Source organism: Leishmania infantum, chromosome 34, assembly GCF_000002875.2.
Source record: "Leishmania infantum JPCM5 genome chromosome 34".
Lineage (NCBI taxonomy): Eukaryota > Euglenozoa > Kinetoplastea > Trypanosomatida > Trypanosomatidae > Leishmania > Leishmania infantum.
In genome coordinates this window covers 1,503,014-1,515,189 of record NC_009418.2, presented here as the reverse complement: position 1 = coordinate 1,515,189, position 12,176 = coordinate 1,503,014, and the positions used below count along the sequence as shown (strand labels likewise).

The window sequence follows — 12,176 nt, the reverse complement described above, 5'->3', positions numbered from 1 at the left end:
GCGGAACTGCTCACAAAGCACGCCCAGGGGATACAGGCGTCCTCAACGAGGGCCTGCGTCGCCTAACTTCATTCAAAACGATCACACAGGACAGCCCACATGCAGCACCGTCGTCTTAGCATCTTTCATATCCTCCACGATAGCCTTGAGAGCGCCCAGCACCTCCGTAGGCGCCATCGTGGCATCCATGGCCAGCAAGATGTGGTGCGGCTTCCGATTTAGTAGCATCACATCGACGACGCCGTCGATCGCTGGCGGTGCGTTCGAAAGGTTTGAACGAAACGCGCAAGTCACGCCAACTCGGAACGCGCGCGCAACAAAAAAGGCTCGCAGGCATCATCTCCCGGTGTGCTGTGCACAGTGAGGAGCATTCTCTCCATCTTTTTCGCTGGTCCGCCAACGTTGCGGAGCGCCGGACAGTTTTCAGCGCACGAGTCGGCCACCTTGTTCAGCCCGTTCGCGCACCCGACCCACGACAGAGCCTTACGCGCAGCCAAAGTCGCCCCGGAAGCGCTGGCTCCAGTCGCCAGGCACGCCGAGCAGGTGGCCTTGCGCTTGCTGTGCACCGGGAGGCCCTGGCATCTGGCAGCAAACGTATTTGTGCTCCGACGGCACCGCCGTGTTCGCGGGAAGGGAGAGAGAGGGGGGGGGCTTTTTTTTAAAGGAATGTAGGAAGAGGCGCGGCTGCAGAGGGGCCACCGAGGAGGGGAAAAACTGCTTGATGAAGACGCAGGGGACGCCGCCCGCGACAGGGAAGGTGCGGTGGGGCGGTAGAGAGCGGGGGACGCGCACGCAAGACAAAAAAGAGGGGCGACCGTGACACCGCTTGGGCGGTTGTCTTCTCGGAGAGATCAGCTGCTGCCCATGGGCGCGCTATCGGTGCGGGGCAGGAGGGGCTGGGGTACCGCACTGTGGTACTGGTCTCGTGAGCGTGTAAGTCTTTGGTTTTTTTTTTTCGTTCGTGCGCACACGGAAACTTTTTCGCGCCTGTTGAAAAGAGAACAGAGCACGAGCGGCACCGATGAGCCGCGACGATAGGGGCGAAGAGAGGGCGAGGGAAGGAGGAAGCTAAACGTGTTGGACGCAGAGACGCAGGGATGCGTTGCGCAAAGCAAGTGCCGGGTGCGGCGCGTCAAGGGACGAAGAACAAGACAGCGCATCAAGGCCGCCAGTGAAGGGCCCCGACATACGAGGGTGCGCGTGTAGGGCGCACCATGGCGTAGACAAAGAAAGCTCGCTAATGGGCAGTGGGTGGGTAGGACAGGCTCGGGGAAATGTTGCGGCGCTGCGTCTGCACAGTCTCCGTCCCTATCCGATCCGAGTATGCACTACCCTAAAAGTGAGCTCCCCAGAAGACGACTCTCCTACTAGCATGCGTGCGGTTCGCATGTCAGGGACGTGAAGAGCTGCTTGACTCGAGACGAAGCATCCTCATCTCGGGAAGGGCAACCACGATGCGCCGCAGCGCTGCGACGCACAGCCAAGACGTTGTAAATATGCGCCGGCATTCGAGGCGGCAGTGATCTCCTTTCTCGTTTCTCAGGCGTCGATTTACTACTAGAGTACAACGGGAAAGGTTCGCACACAGACCAAGCGAACGGGTGCGAGAGAGAAAGAGACAGGAGGCAAGAGGGAAACAGGAGAGACTTCATGCGCCTCGTACGCGCTCCCGAGGTGGGCGATGCCCTCGCCCGTGAAACGGCTGCCGTCGCAGCATAAAGCGGTAGGGAAACGGCAAACGAAGAAGGCTGAAAACGACAGCAAGAAATAAGTGAGGACTGCGATGAATTGAGGAGCCACAGCTGCACAGCATCACGAAGGCCGCAGGGGGACGGGTGCAGCAAAATGAAGGCGCCCACCACCCTGAGGGACGCCGAAGCTGCAGCCCGTAAGCTGCAGTCATGAGTACAGCGAGCCTCTACGTGTTCACCTTCGCTGCATGTCAAGGGGATGCCGCGGCTGATCCACGATTGTTGTGTGTGCTGGGCTTGAAGAACCTCTCCAAAAAGCATGTGCGCTGCCGATCCTCTACCAGAAGGGTGCCCAGCCGGTGAGAAACGCGTCGGACAAGTTGTCGAGGCTCGTCGCCTCTTGAATGAGGCGGTCGACCTGGTGCGGCACGTCGAGGCTCTCCGCACCCCCGTTCAACACACGGAGGGAGAGGTAGGTGGTGAGGAGCGGCGCTGCGAACGAGTCCTTCGGCGAGTCGGTGAAGCCGGCGAGACTGTTCGAGCCCCACGATGACCCCTGCGGCTGGGAGCCGCCAGCCTCGAGACGGCGCGAGGAGCGCATCATAGAGAAGGAACTGTTCACCACGCCAAAATCTTGGCCGGTGAGCTTCGCCTGCACCCGTGCTAGAGCCAAGTCTCCTTGCTGGTTGCGCGTCTCCTCACCATTCTCGAACATCTGGCTCTCCCCTGGCAAGGCAGAGTGCGGCACCAGCTTCGAAACGGACTTGGACAGCTGCATCGCAACAGGTTTGGCCTCCGCTTGTGCTGCGTCGTCGACCCCCAAGCAGGCCGCCGCAGCCGTCTCGCCTGCGAGAGCAGCGGTGCCGCCGTTGCTGCTCTCCTGCTGCGCCGACTTGGACCCGGACTTCTCCGTGACATCGTTGACCGTGTTGAGTCGCCAGTTGATGATAGGGTCGTAGATGAAGGCCTCGAGAATGGACAGCAGGTTCTCGCTGTGGCGGTGAAGGTTTTTCATGGCCAGCTCGCATGTCATGCGGTAAAGACCATCTACGCCGGTGATGCCGAGAGCGCACACAAGCAGACGTGTCAGGCGGAACGGAACAGCCTCGGCGTAGAGGGCGCGATGCATGGCCACCTCGAAGCAGTCGCCAAAGTCGATGTGGACCACCGTCCCGTTGCCTTGCAGCATCAGGTTGTTGAGATGGCGGTCACCGAGGCCGAGCACGTAGCCGACCATAGACATGGCCGCCAGCGTCTGGCCGTAAGTCTGGCGGTAGCTCAGCCACTGCTCACACGTGTCGTTGTGATCCCAGAAGATGTGGCGCAGCTCGTTCTTTGGCGTGTTCTCCATCGCGTAGTTCAGCAGCGCCTTTCGCTGCTGCTTTGGCAGCCGGTGGTAGTCCTCGATTGTGTCCAGCCCACCTTTCTTCATGATGAGGTTGACCTCCTCGTAGATGGAAACCTCGTGTGCCTGCCTGTACGTCTCCAGCATCTTGTAGATCGTCTCTGTGTTCTCCACCCACCCGACGACGCCGACGTTGTCGGTGAGCGGAATCACAGCGTACTGCGGGATGCTCAGTCCAATCGCACTCGCCGCGTTATCGGACTGGAAGATGGTATCGATGAGCCGAATGAACTGCATGACGCGCTCATCCTGCCGCATATCCTCGTGGCCCTTGAGTAAGAAGCGGTACTTTTTGCCATCGGACGCGTCGAGGCCGATGCGGCGCGGCTTCTGCTTGGACGGCATCACGTATACCCGGCTGTGGAACTTGAGAATTGTGATGAGGGGTTTGTCATGCTCAAAGGTGCCGGGCACTGCCACAATACTGTCTTGAATGCCATCCAGCGTCGGCGAGACGTCGCTCATGTACAGCCGACGCTCTAGTACGCCGCGGCGCAGCTGCGCGTACACCTGCCGCAAGAACCCCCACGCCTCCTCCGTCTTTGCCTCCTCCAGGGCCACCTTGGCGCGGCGCAGCGTTTGCCCGAAGTTGCACCTGAAGCTGAGCTCGTTTGGGGTGGAGGCGCGGTCGAGCTCCGCGTACAGAGGCTGCAACATGGAGAAGATAGCGGCTGTGTTGTTTGGCTTGTAGGCCGCCTGCTGAATCGCCGCGTGCCACTTCTCTGTCCACAAAATGGCGATGCGCACCATTTCGTTGCTCACTAAGGACGCCTCCTTGACAATGCGGTCGTTCTCTGGGATGTTGCGCATGCCCATGATTACGCGCTCTGCCATGTGCCGCCGCACCGCGTCTGGCGACTTCTCGGCCACCGTGAGAGGGTAGATGAGGGCGTGGGAGTACTGTGACCCTACGCGAATGAGCAGGTCGGTCAGGATGGCTCGGGCGTAGCGGGCCTCTATGCCGATGCGGGCAATGAGCTGTGGCACCACGTTCAGCCACACGTGGTCCGCCACCACCTGCACGCCGTGATGCACTGCCTCATTGATCTCTCGTATGCTGCTGTTGGCGAACCAGACGGAGAGAATGCGTAGTACATCCTGCATCACGAGGCTGCCCGGTACGTCGTTGCAGAGCTGAATGGATTTGAAAAGGGAGTTGATGCAGCAGATCAGGTGATTGTTCTGCACCTCGCCCTGTGTGCTCGGGTCTCGGGCGAGATCGCAGTGCAGAATGCCGAGCGAATGGAAGGCGGCGGCGCTGTTGGGGCCCAACTCCGTGGCGCACATGAGCTCCTTGATGGCCTCCTCGCCGCAATCGGGGAAGAGATACATGGTCCACTCGCCCAGCAGCAGCCAGCACTGTCCCCACATCTCGGCTCGCGGGTCTTCGGGGTCGACCTCGACGGCGGACAGGATGTTCTTCAGCTCCACGTACGCTCCGTGCTTGTCCTTGGCGAGGTACACGTACTTGATGTAGGTGTGGATCAGCTCCGGGTCGCACTCGCATAGGACCTCGAGAGAGGCGTTCTCACGCAGCAGCCGTTGCAGGAGGTGCTCCGCGTGGGAGAACCACTGCGACTTGCACAGGCATCGGATTACATACACGTACGAGTGCAGGTCGTCCTCCGGCTCGAGCACAAGGGAGTTGATGGAGAGCACCGTCATGAGGTCGTCCGGCCGGGAGGACATCTGCACGAGCCGGCGATGCCACACGCGCTTCAGCAGTGCCTGCCGCTCCTCGCAAGCCGTGGTGAATGAGACGAGTTCTTCGAAATGGCGCAAGTGCTGCAGACGCGTCATGCCCTCGTACGCGCGGTTGTAGTTCTCGTTCAGCGAGTCGGCGAAGGACTCGAGCATCGACTCGCGCACCTTGTCTGTGTACCGCAAGAGCTCGTCGTGGCACTCAGCCCGAAACAGTGCGGCGCAGCGCTCGACGACGCCGAAGCAGCTCTGCATGCGCTTGTCTAACGCCAGCGCATCAAAGGTGTCCCAGGCCCCAAGGCAGAAGGCTGCCTTGGCTCGGAACGGTGCCACCTCTCGCTGCGCGTCGACCGGCAGCTGTTCCCAGTACTGCTCGGCGAGCTCCTGCACGCGGCTCGAGTGCCCCAGCGCCTGCTCACACCGCAGCACGCCCACAAGCGACGCCACCTCGAGGTAACGGGCGCCGAAGCTGGCCATGCGCGCCTCGTATCGCCGCAGCGCCTCGCTCCACCAGTTCAGCTGCTCCAACGACGCGATCTCCTCGAAGCCGAACTGCTCCGGTGCAAAGATTTCATCGGAAAATTTGCGCGTGAGTGTCTTCAACAGCCCGTTGGCTGTCATAGTCATGTTCAAGTGCCGGTAATACTGAATTAGATCCTCGGCAATCGTCATGACGCGGCGCATCTGGCTGTCCTTGCGGTCCGTAATTTTGCAGATTTTGCTGGAGAGACTCTCGAAGAGCACCTCGTTAAAGTAGATGGCCTTGATGTGCATCTCCCCACTGAAGGCGACCGACGCCAGAACCTCCAAGTTCATGAGCGGCTTCGGCTTCGATTTCGTCTTCTCTTCCACCTCGTACGACAGTAAAAGCTCAATGTGCGTCAGTCCCTCAATGAGGCCCCGAATATCGCTGACCGCACGCACCGGGATATCGTTGATAGCGAGCAGCTGCGCCCCGATCGGAACACCGGCGCGGGCGCCGAGGCCGTTTGGAGCCAGCTTCGTCACAATAACACCTCGTTCCGGGTCCTGGTCGTAGTTGATGCCGAATTTCTGACTGGTCGACTCGCGATCCACGCTGAACACACTCTCTCGCATCACCTTTACAAGCTTCACGCGGTCATCATCGCGCTCGCTCTCCATGAACTCGGCGAAGCAGAAAAGCCCCTGCTTCACGTCGGCAGGTGCCGCAGCAAGCGCGCGGTCAAAGATGTCCATGAGCTGCGCCCGCAGCGGCGTCTCGAGGTGCCCGCACACGGCAGCCACGGCGAAGGGAAAAAGATCCTTGGCCAGCTCCGTGTTGCGGTCCGCGACGGCGCAGGTGTCCCGCAACACGGCGTACGGAGAATTGCGCAGAAGCGTCACCGTAGCGTTGTGCAGCCACAACACCCAGGACTGCTCTCGCTTCTTCGTCTTCGCCACCGGCAAGTTCGCCAGTGCCTTGATGACATCCGCCCCGACCGGCCGTGGGCTCTCCTCCGTCTGCTCCACGCGCAGAATGCCCAAATTTCGGCGCATGGCGGACTTGTTGTCGGTGGCCTTGCGGCTGAAAAGGTTGCAGCACGCCGCCGTGTCCGTGCCAGGGTGAAAGCGGAAGTCGATCATGGTCTGGCCTTGGTGGTGGCGGACGTCTAGCACGTCGATGAGAACGTTCTCCGAGCGCGGCGTGCTACGCATCTCGTGCTCAAACTCGGCCTGTGACAGACGCGGCAGGTGTGACACCAGCGTAATGGGGCGGTCCGGGTTGAGGCCTGTGCCGTTCGACGTCGTCATGCGGATCTTTGCACCACCGGCAGCGCTCTGCACAAGGTTCACGAAGTACTGCGGCGGGAAGCCGTTGCGCACCGCCACGCGCTCGATGGGCATGATAAATCGCTTCGCCGGCATCTTCACCGTGTCCACCAGCGTCGCGAGCGTGTTGAGGCCGACATCCATCTCCTCATTGCTGTCGGCCAGCTCAATGTACCACATGATGGTGTGCACAATCTGCGCACAGCAGTGCTTCACAAGCGTCAGCTGCTTCGCCATGACAAAGTTCAAGAAGTCGAAGCAGGCGTCGTTGATGTCTTTCGATTTGGAGAGCTTGCCGCCAGGAGATGCTTTCGCCGGCTCGATGCACTGCAGCACGTGGGGCAGGATCATCTGGAGCTCCTTCTCGTGCATTACTGCAATGAAGGACTCGAGGGACTTGACAACGCGGTGCACCAGGTCAAGGTCGTTCTTGTTCTGCGAGAGTCGCTGGTGAATAAACTCGATGGCCCACCGGTTGTCCCGCATCTCCTGCGCCGGGATGCCTTTTGCCAGGCTGTCGAGCAGTTGCACAACGTACGCGCTGAAAGGCTTCTGGCTCGCCTGCGGAAGAAGGCAGAAGGCTTGCACAGACCGGAGCAGCTCGTGGCCGACGGATGGTGCTACAGACTCCTTAAACTGACAAAGCAGAATGGCGAGGTCATTCATCAGGCCCAGCACCGTCTCGTACAGAAACGCACGCTCCGGGTCGCGCAGCCACGTCTGCAGCTGCGGAAGTAGCTGGGTGAGTAGGTTGAGCTTGACCTTGCCTTCCACATCATGCAGCATCGTCCGCACCGCTACCAGCGTGTCCACCTGCTGCTTCGGATCCAACGCAAGCTGCAGCGAGCGAACGAGGTAGTACAGCACGGTGGAGGGGTAGCGCTCCGGCATATCCGTGGAAATGCGCAGCCGCGGCTTGCAGTGAGCCAGTGCCGGCGTCACCACCTCCTCCTCCTCTTCCATCTCGTCCGACTCCACCATGCGGAAGACGTGGCGCATCTTCACCGGGGTCACAGCCCCGATGGAGCTGAGCACCTTCATGGCAGCGATCGTCACAGACTCCTCCTCTTCCGTCTCGCGACGGATGATGCGGGCGACCGCTCGGTACACCTCACTCAGCCCTGAAATGTCCGTCTTGGTGATGTGACTAATGAACGCCGTCAGAGTCTCCAACGCCTCGCGGCGGCGTGTGCACGAGTCGCCGCCGTTGACGATGAGGAGGAGCGGCCGTAAAAACGAGTGGAAGTCGGAGTGGTGTTGCGAGGCTGTGCGCTCCAGGATCGAGCGAATGAGCTGCAGCAAAGCAATGGAGAGCGATCGAGAGATGAAGGGCTGCGCCTCCAGACGCCGCAGCACAATCGCCTCGACAGTGCTTTTCTCAATGAGGAGGGCTTCGTGGTCCACACACATCTTCAGCAGGCCGGCCTTGCACACCGCAAAGGACACGGACGCGTCCATGGTGGCGACGTCGTGCAGCATGTACTCCTGCGCACGCTGCAGCTGCGGCTGTACAACCGTCGGGTGATATGGGAGCAGTTGGCACAGCAGCGTCAGCGCCTGGTCCCGTGTTGCCTTGTCGTTGTCGTTGCGTGCCATGAAGATGGCATCCAGGTTGTCGCAAAGACACAGGTACGGGAAGAAGGGCACGGTCAGGTGCTGCAGCGCCCAAAGCCGAATCTCCGGGTCGCGGTCCGCCACGGCGACGTCGAGCACACGCTCCACCGCGTTGCTGACTTCTTCATCGAGCCACTGCATGCGTTGCACGCCGCCCTTTGGCGTGGCGTTTCGAAACTTGTTGCGCTCCATCATGATCTCGCACAGCTCCAGCGCTGTGGAGACAGCGACGCGCCGCACACCTCGGTCGTCGTGCGAGAGAATCTCCAGCACCTCGTGCAGCTGCTCCGTCCGCTGTAGCGTTGTCAGCAGCGGCAGTGAATGCAGTATCACGGGAATCGGTTGGTTGGCGCCTACGTTGATGCGAAGCTGTGCGAGCCTTGGGTCGTCCAAGCGAATTCGCGGCCCAGCGAAGCGCAGCAGCGCGTTCACTTTGCCAAAGTTCAGCAGTTCCTGCTTGGTGTCTAGGTAGCCTTCTAAGAGGGAATAGATCGGCTTCACCTCGAGATCGCCGTAGCGTTCCCGAATGAGCTCCAGCAACTCATAGATGATCGGCACGTGGGGCAGCCGCTGGATGCACGCACAGAGCGCGTTCACCACGGCGGTCCCCAAGTGAAGCTCCCTCTCCAGCACCTCCATTTCCTTTATAAGCTCGAGCCCCTCCGTCACCACCTCCACAGCGTCGTCCAACGAGATGAACTCCAGCGAACGCGTCCGCAGCGCCTCGTAGCAGGCCTTCTCCTCTTGGCAAAAAAAAAAGGCCACTTTGTTTATGGCAGCGACGGCGGCGACGCGAGTGGCGACGGCGTAGACAGACCAGTCCGTCTCGCAGAGAAAGCGCACCAGCTGTGGCAAATCCCACGGAGCCGAAACAAACGCTGGCGTCACGGCAACGTGAATGAGAGCGGAGAGAACGCCGACCAGCTGCGACTCATCCTCCGCAGCGCGCATGTAGCGAAAGACGAGGTCGGCCACGTCCTTCGCCACTGCCGGTGTCACCTCGTAGCAGTTCTCCACGAGAGCGGAGGTAAGGCGGATGAGCGCCGTGCGGTGCCACAGGTTGCGAGTTTCCATCGCATCCTTTAGTGTCACCAGCGGCGCACACGATGATGTAAGAAGCTCCAGCAGTGTCGGGTTTCGCTTAATGATGAAGGTTGTCGTCGAAACGATCTTGGCAAGCACCTCACACGCGACGGTGCGGCGGTGCACGTCAGCCGCGAAGAGGTCTCTCAGGAGCGGCTCCACGTTATCTGCTAAAAGGTCTGTCGTCGTGCGAATGTTGTCCTCGAGTACCTCGCCGAGGCACTGAATTACTTTCAGGCAGTCCTCCGGCGTGGTGCACTTGAATGCGCGACTCAGCAGTAGAACGAAGCAGCGATTTCTCTTCTCGTGCTGATCCTTCCACTTCACGTCAAAGACGACGCGGAAAGAGCTACATCCTTTGTCAACAGAGGTGCAGAAGGTGCCGTCGATGAGAGCAATGATGCGCTCGTGTAGCGATTCGTTCGCGCCAAGCTCGTTTTCGTGAAGGAAAAGGGTGTCTGTCAAGGCGCTGAGGCACTCCTCAGCGCGCTGCTGTCGGTCATTCGGCGTGCTATTGAGATTCGAGAAGATGGAGCTGAGCTGCTGACCCAACGCGGCGGTGCTATCGCTGCTGAAGAGCTTTGTGACGGAGATGCCACCCACGTCGTTGGGGGCCAGCGTCTCTGCCATTGTGCGTCGCTACAGTGCGTGCGTGGACGCCGGCGAACCGCTGGTGCATGTGCGTGGGAGAGGTGGACTACACCGCGCGGCGTGCCTACCCCGCAACCGCTCGGTAAGAGGGAGAGAGTTACAAGCGTCACCTCGTTAAATTTAGAGCCTATAAGCGGGAGTTGCGCGCGAATGCGGCGGAAACGGGCGCAACCACCACACTGTCACAAGCCGCCACAACGTTGCTCGTTCGACCGCAGGCTGAAACAACAACAACAACGAAAAACAAGACGGCGAGAGTGAGGGCGTGAGGGTCCTCGCGCGTGCACCTGGCACTCGGTCAAGGCTCGGTAACGACTCTTTCACGGGCTGCCTTCGACAGGCCGACGCTGCCGCGACAGAGCCGAGAAGACGCGGCAAGGAAAGGCAGGGAACCCGTAAAACGGCAAAAGGGAAGTGAGACGGCAACGGAGGAGAGGGGCGGGTGCAGACACAGTGGGCCGTTCGCGATGAGAGCGTCGGTGTCAATAGATGGGAGAGAAGAAGAGAGAAAGCTGGAAAGCGCAGAAGCCGGGAAGGTGCGTCACAACACACGCGAGACAACGAAGTCAGACAGCAAGCAAGGCGACGAGAGCGAGGGCAACAGAGATCCGTAGCCAAAGATGAGGAGGCACGAGAGCGGACAGGCAGCGCGGCGCCGCAAATAAGACACGAACAACAAGAACAGGAGAAGATACAAAACTCGCGGGGAGGGAAAGCGCCTGCTCGGCGACTGCAGATCAAAAGACGCTGGCGTATAGTCGGAAGAGAGAAAAGAAAGGAACAGAGAACGAGACACACACGCACGCACAAACACAGCAAACTTCAGACTCCAGACACGAGATGACTCCTCTCCGTCCTCTAGTGTTCCCGGGCGCAGGAGGGGGAGAGGCCAGAAACACGCAAAGACAACCAAAAAAAAGCAGAAGAACGGCACGCGACCAGATGCCGTTCAGAGCACTTGCGCGAACAGACAAAATAAAATCACGTTGATGCGTGAGAGTTGCGCATAGAGTGGGCCTACACCAATAAAGTCAACCACAGAAAAAATGGGCGAAGGCGCCGCAGCAGCGCCAGCGAACAGCACCGAGCGCGTCTCTTCGACTCTGTGTCTCACGTTGTCTCTTTCTTTTTCCCTGCTTCAATCAGCGAACGTCGCGTGCAGATGGGGTGGATAGAAGCCGAAGAATGCAGGTGGCACGGATATCCTAGTTGGCCCGCACGCGGGCCTGCGCACACAGAGACGCTTTTCTTTGTGTGTGTGTGTGTGTGCGTATGTTTTCCTGTATCAGTTTAGCAACCACGCCGCTTACGATGCAAAGGCGGTGCGTACCGGGGTGTAGACTCCGTTCTCGGAGCACGGGGCAGGAGGTCAAGCAGGAAGACGAGAAAAGGATATTGCTCCTTTGCTTTGCCGTTTTGATGGTACGCGCCTCCCAGACGTCCGCGTTGCCCCGGGCGTGAACTCTGTGCGTATGTATGCCCAGATACGAAAGCGGGAGAAATAAATACGGGCTAGTGTGGGTGGCGTGTGTGCGGGTATGCGCGCGGTGGAAGTGATGAGTGAGCCGACCAGCGTGCTGCAGGCGAAACAAAAATCGCTGTTTTCACTTCTTGGGGAGAGTAATACACAGTGGAGCAGGGCAACGTCGCAGATACACTGAGTCGGCAATGAGGAGGCGCGATAGACAAAAGACGTCGCGGCCCCCTTGCTTTGAAGTCGTCGTCTCAGTTCGTCCGCCCGCCCCCTGCTTTGAATGGTGCTTTTCCTCGCTCGCCCAAGAAGATTCAGCGCGTGTGATAGATCCGCGCCGCAGCCGTTCTTGCACGCGTGTGGGGGTGCGGTGGTTGCGTCGGTAGGTCGGCACTTGCAGGCGATGCGCGGCGTACGAGGGACAGGTTACAGCACACAACAGTGCCGAAAGGAAAAACGCACGGGAGTTTGAGCCCATAGAATACGCAGGCACAAGACCCGTGATAGCCGTTGCATAAAACCCACGGGGTCGACAGAAGGATAAAGACGAAGAAGAGGCGTGTTTGCGAGAGCGAGAGAGACTTTGGGCCAAAAGAGGCGCACGCGCAACAGAAGGCGACGAGGTGTAGTGCGTGGGGGCTCACACCCACGCGGTGCTGCACGGTCGTATGTGCTGACAGCGACGTCAACAGAGACGGCCATCAACGCTGACCCTTTTGCAAGTCCCTCTCGATTTTGCGCGTTAGGTCGGGACGCCAACCGCCCCCGC

General features: G+C 59.9%; 1 protein-coding gene across 1 annotated transcript; it reads right to left on the bottom strand.

Annotated features, from left to right (window-relative positions):
* Positions 1-2,028: 2,028 nt before the first annotated feature.
* Positions 2,029-9,915, bottom strand: TOR3 (phosphatidylinositol 3-kinase-like protei; the record flags this gene model as incomplete). Its single annotated transcript, XM_001468695.1, has 1 exon — positions 2,029-9,915. The coding sequence occupies one exon, from the start codon at positions 9,913-9,915 to the stop codon at positions 2,029-2,031; it is 7,887 nt and encodes a 2,628-aa protein (XP_001468732.1).
* Positions 9,916-12,176: the final 2,261 nt, after the last annotated feature.